The sequence below is a fragment of the Marmota marmota genome, unplaced genomic scaffold, assembly GCF_001458135.2.
Source record: "Marmota marmota marmota unplaced genomic scaffold, marMar, whole genome shotgun sequence".
Classification (NCBI taxonomy): domain Eukaryota; kingdom Metazoa; phylum Chordata; class Mammalia; order Rodentia; family Sciuridae; genus Marmota; species Marmota marmota.
The window spans coordinates 568,931-593,094 of NW_026000256.1; the positions used below are offsets into that span (position 1 = coordinate 568,931).

The 24,164-nt window shown below is 54.5% G+C and overlaps 1 protein-coding gene across 4 annotated transcripts in view; it reads right to left on the reverse strand.

Moving 5' to 3' along the window:
* L1cam (L1 cell adhesion molecule) overlaps positions 1 to 13,852 on the reverse strand; it is a 15,112-nt gene extending 1,260 nt beyond the window's left edge. The window contains exons 1-28 of one of the 4 annotated variants that reach the window (XM_048796727.1): positions 13,639 to 13,852; positions 11,042 to 11,056; positions 10,373 to 10,478; positions 9,952 to 10,151; positions 8,803 to 8,925; positions 8,532 to 8,702; positions 8,153 to 8,264; positions 7,832 to 8,016; positions 7,540 to 7,671; positions 7,263 to 7,406; positions 6,639 to 6,750; positions 6,359 to 6,525; positions 6,102 to 6,258; positions 5,758 to 5,882; positions 5,520 to 5,630; positions 5,076 to 5,273; positions 4,734 to 4,804; positions 4,330 to 4,552; positions 3,052 to 3,167; positions 2,644 to 2,845; positions 2,437 to 2,559; positions 2,174 to 2,347; positions 1,906 to 2,025; positions 1,644 to 1,799; positions 1,165 to 1,299; positions 820 to 892; positions 712 to 723; positions 7 to 243 (exon numbers count right to left, since the gene is read on the reverse strand). In XM_048796727.1, coding sequence (XP_048652684.1) covers positions 12 to 243; positions 712 to 723; positions 820 to 892; positions 1,165 to 1,299; positions 1,644 to 1,799; positions 1,906 to 2,025; positions 2,174 to 2,347; positions 2,437 to 2,559; positions 2,644 to 2,845; positions 3,052 to 3,167; positions 4,330 to 4,552; positions 4,734 to 4,804; positions 5,076 to 5,273; positions 5,520 to 5,630; positions 5,758 to 5,882; positions 6,102 to 6,258; positions 6,359 to 6,525; positions 6,639 to 6,750; positions 7,263 to 7,406; positions 7,540 to 7,671; positions 7,832 to 8,016; positions 8,153 to 8,264; positions 8,532 to 8,702; positions 8,803 to 8,925; positions 9,952 to 10,151; positions 10,373 to 10,478; positions 11,042 to 11,056; positions 13,639 to 13,714 — 3,771 coding nt within the window. In that variant the 5' untranslated portion in view covers positions 13,715 to 13,852 and the 3' untranslated portion in view covers positions 7 to 11. The remainder of the gene's footprint in view (positions 1 to 6; positions 244 to 711; positions 724 to 819; positions 893 to 1,164; positions 1,300 to 1,643; positions 1,800 to 1,905; positions 2,026 to 2,173; positions 2,348 to 2,436; positions 2,560 to 2,643; positions 2,846 to 3,051; positions 3,168 to 4,329; positions 4,553 to 4,733; positions 4,805 to 5,075; positions 5,274 to 5,519; positions 5,631 to 5,757; positions 5,883 to 6,101; positions 6,259 to 6,358; positions 6,526 to 6,638; positions 6,751 to 7,262; positions 7,407 to 7,539; positions 7,672 to 7,831; positions 8,017 to 8,152; positions 8,265 to 8,531; positions 8,703 to 8,802; positions 8,926 to 9,951; positions 10,152 to 10,372; positions 10,479 to 11,041; positions 11,057 to 13,638) is intronic. The other 3 variants (XM_048796729.1, XM_015506999.2, XM_048796730.1) reach the window with 3 other exon arrangements.
* Positions 13,853 to 24,164: the final 10,312 nt, after the last annotated feature.

A 24,164-nucleotide genomic window follows, 5' to 3' on the forward strand; every position in this document is an offset into this window, starting at 1 on the left:
GCTGGACCTCACTATTCTAGGGCCACAGCAGGGTTGATGGGGGAGGTGGCCCCTGAGCTGTCATTGCCTCCTGCTGCTTCCTTCTCTTTCTTGCCACTGTACTGGCCAATGAAGGAGCCATCCTCATTGAACTGGACGTCCACACTGCCCCCATAATCAGCCAGGCTGTCGTCACTGCCCAGGGGCTTGATGTCTCCGTTGAGAGAGGGCTGGCTGCTGCCAAAAGCCTTCTCCTCATTGTCACTGCAAGGTAGTGGGGAGGGTGCAAGTGAGAGTGCTGGGGAGGCCCTGACCCGGCAGGCAGCTCCAGGAGCTCATGCTGGACACACTCCCAGGAGGGCACATTGCATACATGATACCAGGGGCCAGGCTTGGGCACTCCTAGGATCCTGGAGGCTGAAGGAGCCACTGGACACAGTCTGGTGGGGGATTCCCAGGGCCTGGTTCCTCGCTTGTATGTGCCCACTGCCAGGGACTCCCTTGCGGAGAGGGGCAGGTGGGAAGGTGACAGCCAGGCCTAGCAGCTGGGATGTTAGCTTGAGGTGGAACACCTGGGCATTCTGGCCTCACCTTGAAATGGGAACTGCTAGGCCAGAGGGCTGGGAAATCAGAAGCTACCAGGGGACAATGGCACTCCTAGGCATGCACTGTCCATGGAAGGGGTTCCCTGTTTTTCCAGTGTGATAGTCCACCCCCACCACCCCACCTTACCTCTCCAGGGACCTGAAGTCACCCAGCAGCACAGAGAAGAGAGAGAGAGAAGATCAGATACGAAAAGAAGATGGAGTTGGTGCCGTCCCAGTCCTGCCCCTGGCTCACCTGTATTCGCCAAAGGTCTCATCTTTCATCGGCCGGGCCTCAGAGTCCACCTGGGTGTCCTCCTTATCCTTTACTGAAGACACACAGAGAGGGGCCAGCTTTCTCTCCCACTCCAGACTGACCCTGGACTCTATGCCCCTCTGTGCCAAGTGCCTTCAGGGTGATCCTCTCAGCCCCAACCTGTGAGGAAGGTCACCCTGACCTGCTCCCACCATGCCCATGATGACCTGACAGAAGCTGAGGGACACAGGGACTCGGGGAGGGCTTGTAGAAAGTACAAAGGGGCGAGGTGGGCCAAGACTCCTCTCACCGCCCCCACCCTCAGCCTGTGTGGTTCAGGATTACCTGAGTATTTGCCGCCCTTGCTGCGCTTGATGAAACAGAGGATGAGCAAAATGAGGAGCAGGAGGATGATGGCACAGACGAAGCCGATGAACCAGCCCTCCATGGCAAAGTTATTGGAGGAGAATCTCACGGGGCCTGAGACAACAGAGCCCAGGCCTGGGGTGAGCTGGAGGTTCCAGGAAGCCAGTACAGCCCCTGGGCCCAAGCCAAGCCTTCAAGCCAGGGCCTTGTGCTCAGGCCCACTGGAGTTTTAGGAGGCCATCTAGGGCCAGGAGATGGGACAGGAAGCAGGCAGGAAGGCAAGAGGGGCCTCACTGAAGAGAGTACTAACAAGGGCATGGACCCAAGGGTACCCGGATTCTGGGAAGAGGGAAGAGGAACCATGGAGTGGGGCCCAGCTGGTGGAAGCTAAATGTAGCCAACTGGGCAGCAGCACCAGCGACTCCCTGGCAGGCAGTGGTGGGTCCTCAGTGCCTTACTGGTGCCATTGGTCTTCACAGCCATCTGGCGCAGGAGCACCTCCTCCTTCAGCAGGTGGATCTCATACTTGGTGTCAGGCTGCAAGTCCCACTGAGTGTAGGAGCTCTGGTTGTAGCTGACATATTGCCGTGGGGGGTCAGTGATAGCCTTTCCTTCTGTACAGACAGAGACCGTTCCATCAGGGGAAGCAGCAGAGCTGGGTGGCCCCTCTGGGCCCTGAGCCCTGCCCCCTGCCCCTGCCCCAAGGGTCCCTGTGTTTACCTCTCAATGCTTTGAACTGGATGTGGAATCTGAAGTTGCACTGGCCTTCTTTGGGAACCCAGGAGATGACACTGTAGTTTTCACCTGCTGTGGCCGAGATGTTGCCAAAATCTGGTATCCCTGTGGGGTGCAAAAGTGAGAAGAGGGTGGGGAGCCTGCCAGGTAGCCTAAAGGTCCACCCTTCTGGGCTCAGCTTCCAGCCAGGGCCTCATCAGACCCCTCTGCTGCCATGAAGACCAGCACCCAGCAGGCCCTGCCTCTGGCTCACCAGACAAGGTCATGGTGCCTCCTTCCCGCTCGATGGCCTCGCCAGGGCCTTCCTTCGTGGTTGCCTGAAGCTGGAAGTGGTACCGCAGGCCGGGGCTGAGGTTGGTCAGGTTGTGTGTCCGAAGCTCAGGGTCCGGAAGGTCAAAGGACAGCTGCTCCTTGCCTCCTGCATTCACTGCAGGGACAAATTAGGGTTGGATTTGGCTGCCAGGTATGCCCCCTCCCATGTCCCCTCAGCCTCCCAGGTGGATACAATGCACGTACGGGGGTGGTACGAGAGCACATAGCCAGTGAGCACGCCATTGTGGCTGAGCGGGGGTTGCCAGTGCAGCAGCAGGCTGGTGTCTGACTGGCACTCCAGGTTCAATGCCTCAGGGTGGCCAGGTACTATAGGGCAGAGAAGAGTGGCAGATCCTCACCCATATCCAGGGAGAAGAGGCAGAGGATGGAAGTCTGAGGAGCCGGACTCACCTCCCTCCGGGGTACTGAAGGTCATCTCACTGGCAGGCCCCAATCCCCTCCCATTAAAGGCCTGCAACTCTAGATGGTAGGAGCTGTAGGGCCGCAGGCCACTGAGGATGGCACTGGTGGTGTTAGCGGGTACTACCACATGGCCTTTGTGGACATGCCTCTTGCTGTGCTTCCTCTGGCTGCCCTCCCACCAGTATGTCACCTGCACAGGTGGACAGGAGACGTCATAGGGCAGAAGGCACCTGGCAGGCAGGGACTGCCAGTGCATGCCCCCTACCACCTGCATCAGGACCCTCTCCTCCCAACCCAAGGACTTTCAGGAGAGCTGCTGGCAGATGGCAGAACCCCACCCTCAATCCCGTCACTTCATCCTGGGGATCTCCCTGTGTCCGTGCCTTGAACCCTTACATTGTATCCCCGGAGGTGACCCTTGACCTGGGCCAAGTCCACAGGCCACCATCTGACCAGCACAGTGCTTGAGTTGAGGATCTTGATGCCTTCCAGCTCGGGGCTTACCTGGGGGTCTGAAAACAGAGACTTGGAGAAGGCCACAGGCCCTCACCCAGGCTCTGAGGCCAGCCTAGAACCCTTCCCCCACTGGGCAGATGGATTTGGATGCTATGTGAGGGGCAGTTCAATGAGGAGCAGTGTTTGCATGGCCTCAAGGTCGCTCCAAGGAGAAAATAGTTTAGTTACACAGAGAAACTCAAAAAAGCCTTGACCAGGTGATCAAAATTCAATTCTGCTCAAGTTCCAGATTCAAGGGAACATAAGAGGCAAGACAACTTGTACAGGTTGAGTATTCCTTATCTGAAATGCTGGGACCAGAAGTGTTGTGCATTTCGTATCCTTTCAGAGTCTGGAGTATCTGTATATAGCTCATGGGATAACTTCGGGATGAGCTCTCTTGTGGTGCTGGGAAAGGAATCCAAGGTCTTAGTGCATGTTAGATGAGCACTCCACCACTGAGCTGTACCCCAGCCCTTACTTACGTTTCATAAATGCCTTATACACATAGAATGAAGGCAATTTTATACTATAATACTTTTAGTGAGTCTGTGTTTTGAGTAATCCATCACATGAGGTCATTTTTCCTCTTATGGAACTCAAAAAAATTTTTTTTTCCTTGCTTAGGATCAGGCATTGAACCCACGGGTGCTTAAGCACTGAGTCACATCCCCAGCCCTTTTTACCTTGAGACACAGTCTCGCTAAGTTGCTTAGGGCCTTGCTAAGTTGCTGAGGCTGGCTTTGAACTTGAGATTTTCCTGCCTCAGCCTCCCACATCACTGGAATTATAGGCTTGTGCCACCAAATCCAGCTAAAAACTTTTGAGTGATTTTGAAGCATTTCAGGTTTGGGGCTTTTGAATTTTTGGATTAGGAATGCTCGGCCTAAATTAGATCCCTGTACCAGAGGAAGAAATGCTATAAAATGCTATGACGGTTGATACAATTAGAATACTGACTGCCAACTACAGAAATGTATTGTATCAACATGAAATGTCTGGAATTTTATAACATCACTGTGCTTATGTAAAAGAATGTCCTTACTTGTAGGAATTCTGGACTTGAGAATTGACAGGTAGGGGCTGGCACTGTGGATGGGGAATGAGCAGTGTATGTCCACACACTGAGATGCACAGAGGCTTGACCCTGGGTGTTGGTGGGGCCCCACCAATACTCACAGTCCTCCCCGGAATAGCCAATGGTGACCTGGGGTTCAGGGCCCTTGCCCTGGCTGTTGACGGCCTGGACTTTGATCTCATAGGGCACAAAGGTGGATGTGTTGGACACCACCAAGAAGGGGTCGCTCACGGTCTGCTCCTGCCAGATCCCCCGTGTGTCCTGCGGACGCCATTGCACACGGTACTGGACCTGGGGGGCGTTCCAGTCCATCCATCGGAGTGGCTGGAGGGGGCCAGCAGAAAAGGAGCTGGTTGGTCAAGAGCTCCTGCCTTCTGTGCCCTGTCCCTTACCCATATAAACCTAGATGTTTCCAATCATTGGCTTCCTCCTTAATACAGTCCAGGGGCAGCAAATGCCTGGGTCCAAGCCTCATGTCCAGGGGTGAGTCATCCAGGGACCCTACCTTCCATGTGATAACCATGTTGTTGGTCTCGTTTCCTTCCCCTTTCACATCCACAGGGTTCTTCTCTGGGGCTGGAAAATATTGTGATACCATATTAATGCTTCAGCTTCCTGCCGCAGACTATGAAGGCCAAGGCTGGGGACCAAGGACAAATGACCCATTCTTGTCCCCGAAGCAATGAGCCAGTGGCCTCAAGGTAGCACTCCCTCGCTTCCCCTGGAAATTTGGAACCAGAGGAGCATGGGCGTAACATTTGTCCAGGCCCTCCCTTCAGAATCTGTGACCGTAGCTCTTGATATCCCTTTTAGGGGGCCCAGAAGAGAGGGTGCTACCTGAGCTCACCTGCCTCAGGTGTGACCACAGTCTCAGAAGTTGGGCTGGGTTCTCCAGGGCCATATTTGTTGATAGCAGTTACCCTAAAGGTGTAGTGGACGTAGGGCGATAGCTTGAGGGTAGTGGAGGTCTGGTTTCCTGGCACCTTACCCAGACTATACCATTTCTCAGGTGCCATTTCCTTGTCCTCAAATTCAATGTCATACTCTGCAAAGAAGCAAACCAGCAATGATGTGATCAGCATGTCACTTAGCAGAGAGTGTAGTGGAGGGGGTGCTTGGCTCTCTCTGAGCACCTAAGCCAACTGGGACTCCCATGAAAAAACATGAGCCCTCAGAACACAGTGTGTGTCCCAATAAGGTGAGTAGCCCTGGATGGAGCCACAGCCCTGGGAAGAGGGGGGACCCGAGCAATAGAGAGGGATCGCAGGGGTGAAGGTGGGGGGTCTCTTACTCTCAATGGGGGCATTGTGGTCTTCGGCGGGGCTCCAAGATAGGTGCACCTGGCTCTGCTTCAGCAAGTGACGGTCAGACAGCTCCAGATGAGGCACAGGCCCAGGGCTCCCTGAAGGCAATAGAGCCACATACTGTACTTTGAAAGGGCCAGCAACATGAGCCTGAGCCTCCTGGGCCTGGAGGCTGCACCCTCCAGTTCCCCCAGGCAACACACCTAGTACCGTCCTAGGACTTACCGACCACCAAGAGCTGTGCCCTGCTCTCCACCTCATCCAGCTCTGTGCTTGCCACACAGCTATAGTTGCCCTGGTCACTGTAGTCCAGGCTGTGGATGATCAGGCGCCTATCATCTATGAAGTACCTGGGGAGGCAGCTGTGTTTGTCCTTGGTGCCCAGCAGTCACATCACTTCCCTGCCATCTGGGCCCCTCTCTTCACCCCTGCCTCCTTTTCCTTCTCCTGCCAGAACCTCTCCTTCTAAGCAGGAGGCTCACTGCACAGAGAAGGCCAGGAGTTCTGCAGTTGCTATTTTTCTCACTCTGCCCCCTTCCACCCAGTCCAGGTTGGGGTTGGACTCTCACTTGTCACTGTCCCCAAGTTCCTGAAGGTCTCGCCCATCCCCTCGCCAGGTGATGCTGGGCTGTAAGGAGGGGTCAAAGGTAGCCTGGCATGTGAATGTCACCCTTGAGCCTTTCTTCTCAATTGCACTCCGGGGCCCTTGCGTGATCTGGGTTGCTTCTGAGGGTGATAAAGTAGAGAGAGGGTCACTTTGATGTCCTTCAGAAACCGTGACCCTCCCTTCCTCTCAGGGTGCTGCCTTGTGGGAGCAACAGCAGACCTTTAACCTGCAGGTTAGCCACAATGGTCACATTGTTTTGGTCATTGGCAGCCTGGCAGAAGTAGCGTCCAGTGTCATTGGCCTGGAGGTCTCGGATGCCCAGGGTCCCGTTGGCATAAGGGAAGAAGCGTTCATCCTGAAGCACGGTCGTGCCTTCCTCATCCAGCCTAGAGCAAGCAGGTGGGCCTGGCTTGTACCAACTGGCAGGGGCTCCCTGCCTGCCTGGGCTCTTGGGACAAGATAATGGCTTTAAAGGCTCCCCCTGGGATGAGGCACTTACCACTGGATACTGGGCACAGGAGCTCCAAAGGCCTTGCACAGCAGGTAGGCAGTGCTGCCCTCCACCGCCATGTATGTCTGATTGTCTCCTGTCAGGATCTTGACTGGCAGCTCTGGGGGAGGAATAGCGTCAGGAGGTGGAGCAGGACACGGCCACAGGCGTGATAGAAGCCAATATCTCTCCACCCAGCATCCTCAGGCCCCCAGGAGCCCTGCACATTGGGCTTCCCTGCTCAGGGTTATCTCTCTGTACCTTCAGAAGCATGGTCCCCTCTGCCTCCATGGGCTCCATTCCAGCCACGCAAGTTTTACCAATTATCCGAGGCCCAGCTAGAAGTCTGCCTTTTCCTGAAACCCTTCCCAACCCATCCTCAAGTCTTTCCTCTTCAGACTAGTTGGAGTCACATTTTGCCCTGGGTGAATCTCTGCTCGGTTGCGGGAAGAAACCCTGCCTTGCTATACTTTCCCCACAGCTGTTGCGAGGATGGGGGAGGATGGAGAAGATAAGCCAGGGACACATCAGCTTCGCACTGAGTCATTTTGGTGGGCTGCAGGGACAGACTGGGGGTTACAAGGCAAGGAAGTGAAGGTGGGTGGGTAGACCACATAGTCGGCTGGCACTCACGGACAACATAGATGTAGGCATTGGTTTGGAGGAGCCCATGCCGGTTTCGGGCCTCACACTGGGTCACCATTGTGTCACTGGGCTGCACGTCGCTCAGGATCAGGGCACCCTGCTCGATCCGGTACTTCTGGTCCATGGCCAACTCTGTGTGCAACCGATGGGGCCCCATGGGGCCAGGGTAAAGCACTGAGCTGCGCGGAGGTCCCCTTCCCCTTCCTTTTCCTCCCAACAGTCCCCAGGACTCACCCACCTCTCCCCCTCCCAAGGTCCTGCTCACCTTCTATAGGGATTCCATTGATTCTCCAAGTGACCTCTGGTTGAGGCCTGCCCTGGACTTGGCAGTCTAGGCGGGCGGTCTCTCCTGGCCCGTATAGACGGCTCTGGGGCTTATGCAGCCAGTATGGAGCAGCTTAAGAAGAAGGAGAGAAGTACCCTGAGCCCACAGCCTGCTGTTGTCCCTGGTGCACATCCTGCCTTCCCTAGTGACAGTGCATTGCCTGCCATCCTTGGAGGCCATTCTGGGGAGCCTATGGCAACTTGGGGATAGTATGCCTGGCAGAAGCCCCTACCCTCCACGGTGACATAGTAGGCGTGCCGGGCACTTCCTAGCGAATTCTCAGCCAAGCAGCGATACTCGCCGTCATCTTCCTCACCCACATTCAGCAGTTGCAGGGTCTTGTTGTGGTTCTGGTAGCTGACACGGTCTGCTGGCATGGGGCTACTAGGGCGTAGCCACTTGATGGAAGGTGTGGGGCTGCCCAGGGCCATAGTGCAGGGAGGCCACAGGAGAAGAGAGGGGAGAGAGCACAAGGCCACTCAGCCCAGAGGTCCAAGCCCCTGCTGGGGCTGCGCAATCCCATCCCTCCTCTACCCCAGGCGCCCAGACTCACAAGCCCTCAGCGATGCACTCCAGGACCAAGGGCTGCCCCTGCAAGGCCACCAGGTGGCTGCTGGAGTTGGTGGGAAAAAGGAGGCGTGGCTTCCTATCAATCATGCTGTTGGCTGTCAGAAGAAAGGGAGTAAGTGACCTGGAGTCACAAAGCTGGGGGACTCTGGATACCCCAGAGAGCCCCTGGACCTTGATTTCCTCCTCTGTTAAAAAGAGTGTCCCATCTCTGCTCTTGCCACCTGGGAAGGGATCTGGGAAAGGTGGAGGCAGGAGCCAAATTGTCCTTGGGCAAGAATAGGGTTGTCAGATCCATCTATGGTGGAACATGTCAGGCCTGAAGGAGAGAGAGGAGTGGGGGGGTCAGAGACTTTGAGACTCACTGGCCTTGACCCGGAGGTCAATGGGCTCCTTTTGAATGATGGTTCGGGTACCCGGGAAGTGGGCGTTGCAGATGTAGTCTGAGTGGTTGTCTGAGGTGAGCACATTGGCAAAGTAGAGGTTGCCGTTCTGGCCCATGGTCACTCGTTCATCCTGTTTGATGTGCAAGATTTCTATGGAGATGGCAAGGAAGTGGAGGTCAGGATTCTTGTCCAGGGGAAGATCCCTGACCAACACTCCAGCCCCAGGTCACAGCCCCTTGCTGGCACCCACTGCTGTTCATCCAGTAGATCCGCAGTGGCGCTGCACTGGGTGGGGGGTTGCAAGGCAGAACAACTGACTCCCCTTCCTCCACCTCCACGGGCTTCACTGTCTCCTTTGGCCACTTGGGGGCACCTAGAAGGGATAGAGAGGCTGGCACTCTCCTCTTGGTCAAGATAATACAGGACAGGAGAAAGGAGGGGGGGATATCCTGGGGGCAGACATGGGGATGAGAGGGCCAGGCTGGGAGGAAGTTCACATAAAGAGAAGCAGAGACTCTGCGTCCTTTTTGGGCTCATGGTGGAGACTGGCACCCCATGGGGAGAAGAAATGAGCAGGAGGCTGGGTGACCATGAAGGGTTAACCCTCCACAATTCCTAGTTCTCCCTGCCCACCCAGAGGAAAGGATGAGGATGAGTGGGGGGAGGCTGAGTGCAATAATGGGGGAGGGGAGCCGTGGTTGGATGCAGGAGTCACAGACCCTTCCATCATCCTGACATGGAAACCATGGCAACGGTTCCCAAGGTAACTGAAGGGGAGGAAAGGAGAGTGCTCAGGAGGCAGAAAACTCAGGGAGGATGGAATGTGAAGGAGAAACCTGAGGGAAGGGTGGCACAGATAAAGGCAGAGCATGGGACCAGGAAGCAGAGAGAGAGAGAAGCCGAGTCAGGGGTGCAAGGATGGACTCTAAGAGACCAAAGTGGGAAAGCTGAGAGAGGAGGCACCAGATAAGTGGCAGAGATGGACAGGGATGACCTGAGAATGGTGGAGGAGGAAACGAGGATAAGTCCCTAAGCTTAAGTCAGGGAGTGACTCAGACAAGGCTGGCCACAGGGGGAAAAGGCAGGCACCAGGGCAATCACACTTCCCAGCCCCCAGCCCACTAGCAGCCCGTGCTAGGTTGCACTGAGAAAGACTGAGAGAAGGAAGGGGGCACAAGAGGAGCAGAAGTTCAGCAGATAAAGAAGGACAGGGGGAGGATGGCGGAGACTGCTAGAGAAAAAAGGAAGAGGCAATGGGACTTTCTGGGGCCACTCCTGCGCTAACCAACCAGCTGAGGGACAGTGACTGGAAGCCCAGAGCCCCATACCAGCTTGAAACCTGTCTGAAGATGCCTCCCAGGTACCCTAGCCCCTCCCTGGTCCCCGAAGTGCCTCGCACCCTCAGCCATGAGCTGGATCTCATGGGACATAGCAGTGCCCAGCTTATTGCTGGCAAAGCAGCGATAGACGCCCTGGAATCTCTGGGCAAAGCTGTTGTTGCCCGCGATGGTGAAGGAGCCAGAGTAGGGTGCCTCATGTACAGTCACACCCAGTTCCTCCTTGGGCTTGAAGTGGACTCCATCCTTTGTCCAGCGGAACCTGTGGGCAGAAAAGGGCTCAGAGGCCACAGGTCCTGGCACCAAGGACAGGGTTGGGACAGGCCAGAGGCAAGGGTGTGAATAGCCAAAGGACCCCAAGGGATGGGCATGGGAACAAGGACTCAGGACTGTGGGGGAGGTCTCGTGGCCCAGGGAGGTGTGAGGGCTGGAGGCGGAGACTGGTAGTCAATAACAGAGGCTCAGAGGGCAGGGACCACTCACTCCACTTCAGGTTTGCCTCTGGCCTCACACTTGAGGCTGATGTCATCTGTGGGGAAGACAACAAGGCGCCGTGGAGACTGTTCGGTGATGACAGGAGGTTCCATCACTGGGCACAGAATGAGGAAAGAGCTGGTCAACATGATGTCGGGCTGGCATCACAGACTCTGCACCTGCCATATGGTAAGGGAAGCAGGGTCTGGGACCCTTAGGGAGCCCATGGCCATGGAGGGAGAGAGGGGAAGAACCAAAGAGAAGCTTATGGGAAACAAAAAGAGGGAGACAAGAGACACAAAAATAAATGTAGAAAGAGGAACAGAAAGAAGGTAGCAACAAAAGTTATAAAGAAATACGAGAGAGAGAGAGAGATGAAAGACAGAGGAAACAAAAAACAAAGGCACAGAAACCAAGAAGGACAACCCCTGTCAAGGAGGAACAGAAACAGCAAGAGGGACAGAAATGTCAGCAGAGGCAGAGACAGCAAACAGCAAGATACCAGTGAGAGGGTGAGGAGGCTGAGAGGAGCCTCTGGATTGAAATAGCAGGAGTGAGGACTGACAAGCCAGAAGAAACCAAGACACCCAGCACAGCACAGGGCACACAGGGAGAGCTGAGCCCAAGGCCCCTCCGCTCTCTGTCCTTGGACACACTCCCAACCCTCCTCCAACTTACCATGGTGTCCTTCATCTAAGAAATCCAAGCAGCAAGGGAGAGAACGGAGGAGAATGCTGAGAGATAGCTCCAATAGGACCTAAGGCTAAGGAGGTGAGATCCAGCAGACCCCAGGGATGAGGAAGGAGCAAGGAGGAGGCTATGGTGCTGGGGTGCAGCAGTGGAAGGGGACAGTGTGAGGCAGAACAATGCCCAGGGAGAGGCTCCTCTGACAGAGACACAGGTATATCAGTACAGGGGGACAGAAATTCTTGCCTTTAAAAAGAATAGTTCTTGAAGCCCCCTGGCAAGGCCTTCTACGGCCTGCAGAGTGGATCCCTACCACACCCAGGATGCCTGGAAAGGCTGAGAGACACACAGCCCACAGCTAGGGCACCCTCCCCTGCTCCAGCCCACTTCCCTCCTAATCCAATTAGCACAGCGCAGTGTTTTCAATTACCCAGACCCAGCCTCCGGAGCCCAGCAGCCCCTCCCCCTCCAAACCCTCCCAAAGGCCCTAATGCATCTGAATCTCCATAGCCTGCAGGGCTGGAGCCAACCCTCCTTCTCTCTCCTACCATACTCCCAGCTGGCCACTAAATTCCCTGGGGCAGAGGCCAGAGCAAGTGCCCTAGTCCCAGGACTCAGCAAAGCAGAGGCAGGGAGGGAGGGAATGGGGAGGGCAGTCAGGACAGGGGAGTAGTGGATCAGCTCTGAAAGCTTTGTCTTTACAGAAGACCTCAGTGTAAGGGGCCCCAAAAGAGAGGAGGGGGCTCCCCAGGGACACTGCAGAGGGCCCTGAGCTAAGGAGAGGCCAGCGTAGGCAACCTGAGAGCAAGACAACGATGAGAACCACAAGATGGGGGACATCAGCTCTTTGGAAAAAGAAGGAAAAGAGACAAAGGGGCTGGCATGGCTGGAAAGACAGGTTCTAACAGGGAGGCACCACAGCTGCCCTCTACATAATATCAGGGTCAGTAATGAGCTCTGGTCAGTGCCCAGGGCAGCCTTGGACTTGCTGTGATCTTTGGCCTACTTCTCTCTCCCCACTGCCATCTTTCTGTTAAATTCTCCCGCCCCTGCCACATACAGACACACTCAAGTAAGATGCTCAACCCATCAGGTGGAAGGGCAGGCTAATACCCAGGATAAGGCCCTGGCATTTCAGACCTGGAGGCAGGCCTGAAAAGCAACTGAGAAAAGGCAAGGAAGGAAGGAAAACCAGTACATGTGTATGAATGCAAAAGTGGGGTCTGGGCATGTATGTGGATGTCCTGGAATGTGTGTATTGCAGTAGGTTTTTTCCAGCATCCATTTGTGTGTCTGTATATGGCTGGGCCTTGCCTGAATATGTCTTCAGATCTGCCTATGTGTGGCTGAATTTCAGGGTACAGTGTTGTGTCTATATCCACTGCCATGTCTGTGTGGATGATGTTCCTTTGTGTATAACAAACCTCACTTGTGTTTTTGTTGATGTGGCCTCTCAGAGTCCTGCCCCTTTCACATGTCTGCCTGATGGGAACAGGTGTCTGGCTCATCTGACTCATGTGTCCCACGAGCCCCTCTTTATCTCCTCCAAACTCTCCCTGGTCCCTGATGCCAGGTGCCTCCCAAGCCCATCTCTCTCAGCCCCTGTCCCATCCCTGGCAAACTTTCTTACCCCTGCTCCCCAGCTGGTCTCTCCATGTCCAGGCTCAGAGACAAAGGTAGCAAAGTGAGGTAGGGAAGGGATTGGAGCCTGGGAACTCAAGATCCACAGGTGCCCTCACACATGACACTGTGAAATACCCTCCAAATGTTTTTTTTATTATATTTGCTTACACTCAGAAAAAAAATCACAGTGGTAACACCCTACATAAAAGTATGTACACACATTCAGCTTCACACATTCACACAATCCACTACAATCAAATGTAACAGTCAAACACCTCCAGACCCTCACAAACCTGACCAATAAAATAACAATTATATTAACTTCCAAACTTACCCACATAGGAAACCAAAATCACATTCACAAATATTCAATTTAGTCACAACTGCACACACAGATATTTGGCATATCCAACTCATAAGCATGCACAAGTACTCACAACCCTACAACCAACCACACTGCAGTACCCACACCCCTACCTGTGACCTCTCCAAACAAACAGTACAATCATACACACTTGCTCCAGCAGCCCCACCCCATGTCCTCCAAATAACTATAAATAAAAAAAGGATCCATAAGGTTGTTGGGCAGGGACCTGTTGTATTCAACGTGTCTTTTCCTGTCTCAGTTCAGAGACAGGGCTATCAAATGTCCAAGGAAAGAGCCGGTTGGGAATACCTAGTTTAGAAATAGTAGCGAGACTTGAATGCAGGCCTTGAACAAGCTAGCTGAAAACTCGGGAGTGTCCCATTTTTCTGGCCCCCACACCCCTGGGGTGTGAGGTGGGTGGAAGAAGAAGAGTCAGAGNTCTGCCCTTCTTTCCAGAGGTACTCAGTGTCTTGGGTACCTCCTGCCTACACGGCGCCCAGGAAAGGAGGGGTGAGGGTCCAGAAGGAAGAGAAGGTAGAGGATAAAGAGGGACCCACCACAGTGGAAAGGAGGGCTGAGGCTCCCTCCAGCTACTCACATTCGTCGGGGATCTGGATGAGCAGGCAGGGGCTACAGAAGAGGAGAGGCCACACATACCACAGCGCCACGACCATCTTCCCGGTGGCGCTGGCGGCTTGGCGAGGCACAGGCCGGCCGGCTCAGCTCACGCTCCGGCCAGAGGGAAGGGCGGGCTGGTGGGCGGCTTGAGGCGGGAGCTGCGGGTGGAGGCACTGGGAGAAGGAAGGAAGAAAGGGCACGGTGGGAAAGGAGAGAGCGAGAAGGATGGACGGATGGACGTTAGTGACTAACATCTGGGCGAGCCCAGGATCCTGGCCCCGCCCCCAGCCCGCCCCGACCCGTCGGCTTCCCAGTTCTTCTCCCGCACCTTGGAAGGAGAAAGTTGAGACAGCCTTGGCTTGGCCTGCAGGTTGCTTTTCATGCCCTTCTTACTCTGCAGCTTCCCTGCCAGCTGCTTCCCCAGAAACAACTTGTTGTCCCAATCAGCTTCCCTGTGCATACCACCCAGCCATTCTGTGCACACCATCCGCATGTGTCTCTCGATGTGCCTGTGCACAGGTGTCCATGGGACTATGTGTGGATGTGGATCTGCATGTGGGGGAGTAAGACAAATATGCACATCCGTCTTTATGTGGCTGCATGTGCACATGCATGAGAACCTGTGTCTTCTCTGGGAGGGGAGTGCACTCATGAATGGCATGTGTTGGCATGTCTGTCTGGGGGAATCAACACACAGGTCTGGTATGTGTGTTGTGTGCCTTCTTGTGTGTCTTTATGTATCTGTAGGTGATGAATCACCATGTCTGCTATCTCTGTGTGCACATATAAGCAAGTGTGCACATGTGTAGAAAAGAGCTCTTCTGTAGTCCCATTCCTGTGACTTTCAGAGTCAACTGATCCCTGGGTGCTATTTGTACCTAAAATCTGACAGGGGGTTTGGGAATTGGGATAGAGAAGAGAGCAAATGGACTCAAGATGGCTACATTTCACAGAACAGGCTCAGGAAAAGGAAGAAAAAATGGAGAAGGAAGTCTGCCCCCTGGGGAATCAGTGGGAGAGTGGGGGGAAGAGGAAAGTACTTCCCTGCTGCTTCAGTTCCCTGGGGGAAACAGGGGTGTCTATAGCCTCTGCACTTCCAGATGTTCCAGGCCAGGGTCAGGGCAGGGGTCAGGGAAAGCTCTGGGACATTTTTACGAGACAGTGTTTCTGACACTTCACAAGTGTCTGGCAGTTCTAGCTTCTGGGCCTTTTGCTGAATCTTCAGACCTCAACTGCTATATGTATCTCCCCCCAGTCCAAGAAACACCAGACACAGCCACATTTCACCTGCATGAAATGGGCCCAAAACACTGGGGTCCAGGAGCGGGGGACTCTCTGAAAATGAACAGAAGAGGAAACAGATTCCCAAGAGGACAGGCTATTTTAATTCCACAATAAGAGGAAGGGATGTGAAAAGAGACCAGTGTGATTAAAGTGTGGGAGAGGCTGGAGCAGAGAGCTGAGAAGCCAGAGCACTGGTCTGGATGCTGTCACCAAAGCCATATTGTAATCTCCTATGTGCCCAATCAGGACCTTAACCAAACGAAGAACTGAACCTCATCTAAAACACCAAGAATAGAATGCCACGCCAAGGTATCTGGACTCTAGCAAGAGGCAACAAGGAGCCACAAATCATTTTTGTGTAACAGGGGGATGACCCAAGAAGAGTGGTGACTGCAGTATATTGCTTGCAGACTGGGCAAGGAAGACGGATGGTGTAGAGACCAAGAGAATGACGTGGAGTAGGAAGTGGTGCAGGGGTGGCCAACTCTCCACCTACAAGAGCTGAGCTGGGGCAGGAAGAGAGAGGAACAGTGGATCTGTTCTACTAACACCTCCCCCTACAGAGCCCGTGCAATCAGGGCCAGCCCCAGGTGGCCTTGGCCTTGACTTCAAGGCCTGTAGGAAGCAGTAGGAGATACAGATCAGAGAGTAGGCGATCAAACAGCAGCCTTGGGAGCTCTGAGCACTGGTCTTACAAGGGGGAGGGGAGGAAAACTGGAGCAAGGGGAAGCTCAAAGAAGGACCCTTTTGCCTGTGAGGAGGCTTTGATGCTGTGTGTGGAACTGATGGTGTTTGCCATTATACTTCCTCCATTTGTCCTCCAAATCGAGGTTCCCAGAATGATGTTTGGCATGTATACTGGGGTATATGCAGGGCAAGCACAATATCCCCAACCCCATGACCCCTACTCTGCCTCCTCCTGGCCACATCTCAACTCCAGCCTCTTTTCCAGTGTCCTGGTATTTATCACCCCACTTGCTACTGCCCTAGGTACTCAGAGACAGGCAGGAAGGAGCCAGAAGGTTGAGAGGCCCCTGACAGCTGGGAGGGGGCTCCCCCTCCTCTCCTCTCACTGCTGCTGGTTCTCTGATCTCTCACCACTGCTCAGGCAATTACAGAGCAAGCTAAGGTTGTTAGCTCAGCAGGGCCCGACTCCTCATCAGCACTACCACCGAGGGCAAAGGAGCAGAGGAGGGGAGTGGAGTATTCCACAGATGGAGCCAAGGCCCCATTTGCCAAGGGTGACAGACAGAGTGAGAAACAGGCAGGAGGGAGCAGGAGAGGCTGGGAAGTGGGGCCAGGAACAGGAGACAAAGACAGCCATTGGAAGACCCTAATTAGCAAGAGATGACCAAGATGGAGATATCCAGCTAGAGGCCCAGTTGGTGGGGAAATGGAAAGAAAAGGAAAAAGGAGTACAAAGGTGAGAGACAGCTGCAGAAAGCACCACTGAGAAATGGCAGAATGAGCAAGAAGAGTGAGGGGTGGGCGTGTGCACGCAAGCGCACACAAGCCCACGTCTGCTCTGCTTGAGCAGGCGAATGGTGCCTCGGCAGCTTCCTTGTCCCCAGGGGGTGTGCCTGGCAAGGGGCAGGGAATAAGGGAAGATGAGCCTGGATGGGTGGAGAGGGACTTCTCTGGCTTGGAGGTCAGGCTGGAGGGACAAGCAGGGCGGGATAGACACAGAGTGGACCAAGCTGTGCGCTGGAGCCAGAGAGACAAACAAAGCCCCGCAGCGAAAGAGCAGCAAGTCCCTGCCCACTTGTGGCACTGGGGCAAGAGGATAGTTGTTAAGACAAGATGAATGACCCACTGCTTGGACCCGCAAGCACCAGAGAACAGGTGGAGGTTCCTGCAGGGAGGAGGGGTGGAGGAGGGAAAAGCACCCAGAGGATCTCAGTAGATCCTTCCAAGATTGCTGTCTGTGTGTGAAGTAAGCAGCCGCCTGGCTGGGGGAGGTGCACCCGCATTCACAGGCACAACAGTGAGTGTGTGAGTCTGTGCGTGCATGCACATGCGCTGACTGTGCACCAACCACTGTGCTGGGGGAGTGCAAAACAAAGGTGCAGCTGTTCCTGAGTGGGTCCAGCCTAAAACCCATCCACCCTGCCTCATGTGGGGGTCCTGTTCAGAGGCAGAACTGGGCAGGCAGGGAGAAAGGGCGTGGCAGGCCAGGAGATGAGGTTCTGGCCCACAAAGCCTAAAGGAAGGAGGTCTGTGGGAAGCCTCACAGGAACCCCACCCCAGCCCCACCCTGGTCTCACTGTACCCTAGGTCCCTAGGGGGTCCTCTCTGCATTGCCAGCCTCAGTCTGAGTTGAAGCCAATTGCCAGGGAGGGACCTGGGAAGTCCTAGAGCCTGGCTGAGACCTGACACAGCTGCTTCCTTCCCTGAATGAGCCAGTGGGTGCTTGTGCACGTGGGCACACACGTGCGCACACACACACCAGGAACCTCCAGGGTGTCTTGTGTGTGCACACAGCACACATGCCTGCTAGCATCCTAGTCTTGCTGGGGGTCCTTCTCAAAGAAGCAGCAAGAAGGCCATCAAGGGCAGAGCAAAGAATTTCCAGGCTCTCCTGCCTGATGTCTATCAGGAATGGCAGAGCCTGATGACCTACTGGGTCAGAGTAGGAGCAGGAATGGTGGCTCAGAGCCTTGTGTATGTGGGAGGGTCAGAGTGTGGGTGGCAGGTCTCTATGCTCAGGCCAGCCAGCACACAAGGGGAGGGACATGTGGCAGACTTTGTGCCTGTCAATGTGGACATAAAGATGTAGGTGTCACCTACACCCCATGTACTGTGTCCCTTTAAGACTCCCCCTCGCTCTCCCCCCCCCCAGGCTGTGGCTGGTGGGTTTCTATGGTGATGGAGCTGCTAGCAGAGGTGGGAGCCTTGCTGTAAGTAACCTATTGAGTTGTTTAGATAATAAATGGAGGAGGCTGCTCAAGGGAGCCCCCATAGGTACCTGGGGGCCCAGAAATCTTACACTGCTGCTTGGTCCTCTGTGCTCTGCCTTACCCCTCCCTAAGGAAAGAGAGTGTGTCTCAGCCCAACTCAGCTCATCCCACCCCCCACCTTATCCCCGCCTGAGGCTTCCGTCTCCAAGGCAACTACAGCTCACCTGTAAAGGACCATTCTCCTTAAAGGATGAGGAGGGGGCAGAGGGAGGTTAACTCTTTGTGTCTTTGTGGAGAAGGAAGGAAGGATTCTCAACACAAGCTGACTCCACCCTATACCTCTCCCACCTTGATCTCAGTCAGCTCTATTTTCTTAAATAAACTGAGGGATAGCACTGACCACATATGAGGGGTTCTGAGCCCTCATATTTTTATACACATCAACTCATTTCATCCTCATTATCTCCAATTTCCACCCATGGAAACTAGGACCCAGAACTGAACTGTGTCCTAGGTTGCAGAGCCATGAATGGTGCTCACCAGGGGTGGTTGCTCAGAGAAGTTGGAGGCTCCTGAATCTACCCAATCTACTCTGGGGTCAGGTGACCTCCCAGGACTATGGCATTCTGATATGTGCCTGCTTGGGTCCCAGGGGACCAGGGACCTGGATAAGGAAGGGCTCTAAGCCATCCTGGCCCCTGGGGATGGGCCCATTTGCTAGGCAGATGACAGGCAAATGTCCAGGGAAGGGAGTGAAATCTTGGAAGAGAGGCCATGCAGAAGTAGGATGTGACCAACATCACGTCTCAACACAAAACAGAAACCTGACCCCAAACAACCTATCCATACCTTGGCTGGGGTCCTCCTCAGCTTGAGGCTCTGTGGGGCTTCACAGGACACCACCCCATTCAAGTACTCAGTCCAAAATAAGGCAAACTCCTTTTCTTACTGGGTTTGGAGACAGGCTGGGTTTCTTTCTTTTTTTGTTTTGTTTTATTTTATTTTATTTTATTGCAGTAATGGGATTAGATCCAGGGGTGCTCTACCACCAAGCCACATCCCCAGCCATTTTTATTGATTTATTTGTTTATTTATTTTTGTACTGGGAATCAAACCCAGGGATGCTTAACCACTGAGCTACATCCCCAGCCCTTTTAATTTTTTATTTTGAGACAGGGTCTCACAAAGTTACTGAGGGCCTTGCTAAGTTGCTGGGACTGTCTTCAAGCTTATGATCCTCCTGCCTCAGCCTCCCATTGCTGAAATTACAGGCATGCACCACACTTTTGGCCATTTTTATTTCTTATTATGAGACAGGACCTTACTAAGTTGCTGAGGCTAACCTTGAACTTGTGATCCTCCTGTGTCAGCTTCCCAAAATGCTGGGATTAAAAGTAATGCACTACTATTCCCAGCCAGGCTGGGTTTCTTGATCCCCTCTCCTGCTATCCAGCATCTTGGCCTGCTGTGACCTCTTTCTTGTAACCAAAGGCTCCAGAGCATCCTCACAAAGAGGTCTCCACTACCTGGAAGACCTCTTTCCAGCCAGAGCTTAGGGACAGCAATGGCTCCATTACTGTGCTGAAGGGGAGACTAAGTAAGACCCAGCAGGGGCTAGGGCTTACCCAGCCTCCCAATGAACCAAGGAACAAGGCTGCAGCCTTCCAGAGCACTAGAAGGCAGAACCACAAGGCAACAATTGGTATCAGGGTTCCACTCACTCTGGGCTTCTTAACCTAACATTAGAGGAGCCTTCTAGGGCCACGCCAGAGGAGACCGTGTGTATCCAGCTCCTGGGGCTGTAGACCTACAGAACAGGTAGGTAGTACAGAGAAGACATCAAGCAAAGGTGGCAAGCAGAGCAGCAGCCAAGCCTGTGTCACCTGGCTTAAGTATTATGTTGGGGGAAGGGTGCATGGAAATGGCTTAGACACTGCCAGGCCCCACTGGACCCCTCGGGGCTCCCTACTCCCAAAGGGTTAAAGGGCAGAAGGAACACAGGAAGCCTGGGGGTGGACAATGGAGCCTCTGTCCTCCCTAAGGCCTTGACATTCCTAAGGCATGAACGCAGATAGCTGAGGAGGGGGCCTAAGAGAACATCTCTCTCTACTGAAGCCATAAGCCCAGGCTGGCCACAGGCTCTGTCCCCATATGATACAGTGCTGCATGTCAGCCATTGTGGCCACCACCCTTGGCCCCACCCCTGCCCAGCCCAGGCCTAAGAGGGACTCTGAGGGGAATCCATGTGGGCACATGAGGATGTGTGTGCTCTTTCAACAACAGACACACACACAAGTGTGCACATGCAACCCAACATGTGACCCCAACACAGGCAAACAGGAATGACGCAGTCACACTCAGATACACAGGTGACCAGATACAGGAGCCCCACACATGCAAATAAGAATACTGGAGGGCCTTACACACCCACACACATGTGCATGCGCGCGCATACATACACACACACACACACACACGGAAACCCAAAGTCTCCCATGCAAACCTCTGGACTGGGGCTGCCCTCCCCCACCTCTGCCTGGCACTGGGGACTTCAGACTGGAGAGCTGGCGAGGGAGGGGGGCTTCTGGATGCAGTCCCCATTCTTCAAGCTCCATCCTCAGACTGATATTGAGATGGATAGGCCCAGAAGTCTCCCTCGGACAAGTGCATAAAGCCCAGGATGATGCCACCCTCCTGCCCCACCCAATTTCTGGCTTATATGTTGCCCCTGCTAGGTTTAGGGGCCAGAGACTGGCTGGTGTAAGCTGCCGAACAGAGAAACAGTGGTTCTGCAGCTCTCTGACCTGGAAGAGCAAGCTCCTGAGGCTTTGGGTGGGGGGCAGTGGACAAAGAAAGGCTTCCAGAAAGCCCAGCAGACCAGATCCTCCCCCTTGCAAAGGAGCTCCCCGCCCTCCCCGGCTCCTCCCTCTCCCTCCAACCACAGCCTTTAGGAAGCCACAAAGACCCTGTTGATATTTGGGGAGCAGGCAGGCTGGGCTGGCTATTCCCCTCAATCCTTATCTGATTGGTGGCCACCAGGTGCCCACATCCACCCTCCAGGTCAGATGAGGCCCCATGGGGGGTCTGGGCCCAACCCAGGGATATGGAGCTGTTGGACATTTGACGGGGCAGCAGAGCAATCAACCCCAGTGCTGGGACTCACAGCTCAATGCCAACCGCAGGGCCATCAAGGGCCCCTGAGAGAGGGAGGGGCTTTAGGGGAGGCAGGTAGCAGAGCAGAGAGTAGAAGAAAAACAAAAAAGGAATCAGAGAGACAGCAATGGGCTGGAAGGGGAAGGGGTGGGGCAGGTGAGGCAGAGGGAGGGGTACAGAGCAAGAAGGGGAAAGGTGAGAGTGTGAGGTGGAACCAAGGGTTCAGGAAAAGCAGACGAGGGTTCCAAGATGGCCATTAGAACAAGTGGAGATGAAAGTCTGCAGGGCCTGGGGGCTGCTAAGGGCCTGGTCCACATGGCCCCACCCAGACTTCCCAATCACAGGAACAGGGAACAGGGCAGAGACTGCAGCCAGCTTGGGACACTACAGCAGGCAATTAGACCCTCAGCCTTCCCTAATGTCTAAAGCATAGGGTGGGGTCTCCACTCATATCCACAGAGGAAGGCAGACCTCTCCATGGGACCCCACCTCTACTCTACATTCTCCCCAGGAAGATGCTGTCCTAGAGCTAGCCCAGTGCTGCTGGCCATGACTGGCTGGACTTAGCCACTACAAGGCCACATCACCCTCAGTTCTCAGAAGAGCACCCAGTTGCAGCCATTTCAAAGGGTCCAAGAACTGGGTGTGGTGATGTACACCCATAATCCGGGTAACTAGGGAGGTTGAGGGAGGAAGATGACAAGTTTGAGGCTAGCCACAGCAACTTAGGGAGACCCTAAGCAACTTAGGGAGACCCCCATCTCAAAATTAAAAAACAAAAAGGGCTGGGGACATAGCTCAGTGGTAAAATTCCCCTGGGTTCAATTCCCGGTTCCAAAAATAAACAAATAAAATAAAAATCAAGTGGTAACAGGGACCATTTCCCTTGAAAGAGACCTTGGAGATGAATGAGTCTGTCTCTCATTTGATAGCCAAAAAGCTGAAGCTCAAAGTGGGTAAGGGATGGGTAAGGGGTGGGTAAGGGGTGGGGAATGGCCAATATAGCACACACTGGGCTGTCATTATAACACTCCCCAGCCAGTGGTGGCCAGGTGCCTGCCATGCAAAGTGCCTGGCCCTAGAGGGAAAGAGTGTGGACTTGGTGGAGCCCAACTGGGGAGCACATCTGGCCACCCCTGTTCCCCAGAATAGCCTTCAGACAAGGCCCTCCCTCACTGTGTCTTTTTCCCTTCAAACAATCATAAAGAAAAAAAGTGAATCAGCATCCCATGTGGACAGGACAGTGTTGGTCCAGCCTATTATTGGCTCTTCTGTGGGCAGCCAGGAACCTGGCCCAAGCAGGCTACTTGGCAGTGAGACACTTCCCAGCAAATGACTGCCCACCCATGATTACTCAGTTCTCAGAAAGGAGGTGTCTGTCACCTTGAGAGCAGCCCCACCAGTGGCATGAGATTCCACCACCTCTGGGTGTTGTATGCCTTCATGATGCTCTGCAGCGGGTTGGGCACTGGGCATTGAAGGAGGGAGCCCCTTGGGAGTGGGTGAGAGCAAACCAGGGAGGCTGGGGAGTGCCAAACGTGTTTCCCTCTTGATGATCAGATCACCAGCAATTCTTAATTTCTTTTGTTCTTTTCTGTATATTTCAAGTGTACTACAATAAGATGAATTACTTTGGGGGTCACCCCACACACATACACAAACATAAATAAATATGGAGAGAAAGAAACATTGGGATGCAGCAAAGAAAAATGGCCAGGAGCCAGGGAGGTGGGGAGGTTCCAGTCCTAATTCAAGCCCTGGCACCAACTTGCCATGTGGTCATAGACAGGCAAGGGTCCCCAAAGGCTCAGATCCCGTGAGTGAGCACACATAGGCACCCTATGGGTGCTGTGCCAGGAGAGAGGCTGGGCTGGGCCAAGTTCCCTCACCTGCAGCACGGAGCCCATCAGAGGTGAGAAGCCCTGGCTAGGCCCCCTGCCTTAGCCACCCCACAGGGGACCAGAAAAATGGGGCTTGGCAGCAGCTCCCATGGGAAGAAGGGTTGGTAGGGCTTATTCACCATCAGGGCCATGTGAGTCAGCAGAGATAGCACTAGGATGCCAGAAGCCCCTACCCTTAGGGCAGTGTTAACCAGGAGCAGGGCATCTACCTGGAGGGAGTGCCAGGCCCCCACTCTTTGGGGCTGACAGATGGTGGGCTTGCCTCCCGAGACAGGCAGTGATGGGTGGGGGCTCCAGATACCCTGCAAAGGGCAGCAGATTGCACTTGGTGTTCTTTGCAATCTCTGTCAACCAAGACACCCTAAAATTCTGATCTAGGAAGGAGGAAATAGGAATTGCAGACCCCTCCCATAATGGAAGAGAGGGAAGACTTGGAAAGGAGCAAAAGACCTGTAATAGGCAGGGACAGGGCCCAAGCATCTTGCTTTCCAGAAGTCCTTGGCCCTGAACAGTGAGGCCCTCCCTCCCTCCCTCACCCCTACCTGATGGACCATCATTCTACACCCTGCACATGGGAGGTACATCAGGGAGCGTCCAAACACACCTCACCCAGTGCACCCATTATTGGCCACGGAGACTGTGGAAAAGGCTCCCTAGGCACGCTGCGCCTCCAGGGAGGAGGCGCCTCCAGGGAGGAGACCCTGGTTCTGCGCAGATTTTGAGGGGAATCCCAGCTAGAATTTAGAGAGAACAAAGCCCCCTCCCCACTTTGGGGCGGGGGAGGGGAACGCTGGCACTGCCTAGCCCTGTTCCCTCTCCTCCTTTGCAAGAGCAGCTTCATCTAATCTCCCCGACCCTATCATACTGGAGGCTGGATTTTTGGTCAAACAGGTCCCTAGAAAAGGGATGAGGGATAGCCACGCCCAGAACCACACCCCAAGGCGATCGATGGCGGGGCAGTCGACCCTTTTCTCGCTTCCCTTCCCACACACGCACACACCCAAAGGGACATGCCAACTTCAGCCCCACCATCCCATACAGACCTTGCCTGACCACCGCTTCCCCGCGCCCCTCCTCAGGTGTACATTTTGGGCGCCGCCCAGGTACCCCTCACCTGTCGGGCTCAAGCACCCGGTGTCCTTCCCCCGCCCCGCTCCCGTCCTCAGTGCCGGGAGCCAGGTGCCCAGCATGGGTGGGGCTCCGGCTGCATAGCCGGTTACAGCGGCCAGGGTGGCACTCCCTCCTCTCTCTCCCGGGCAGGGCCGGGGCTA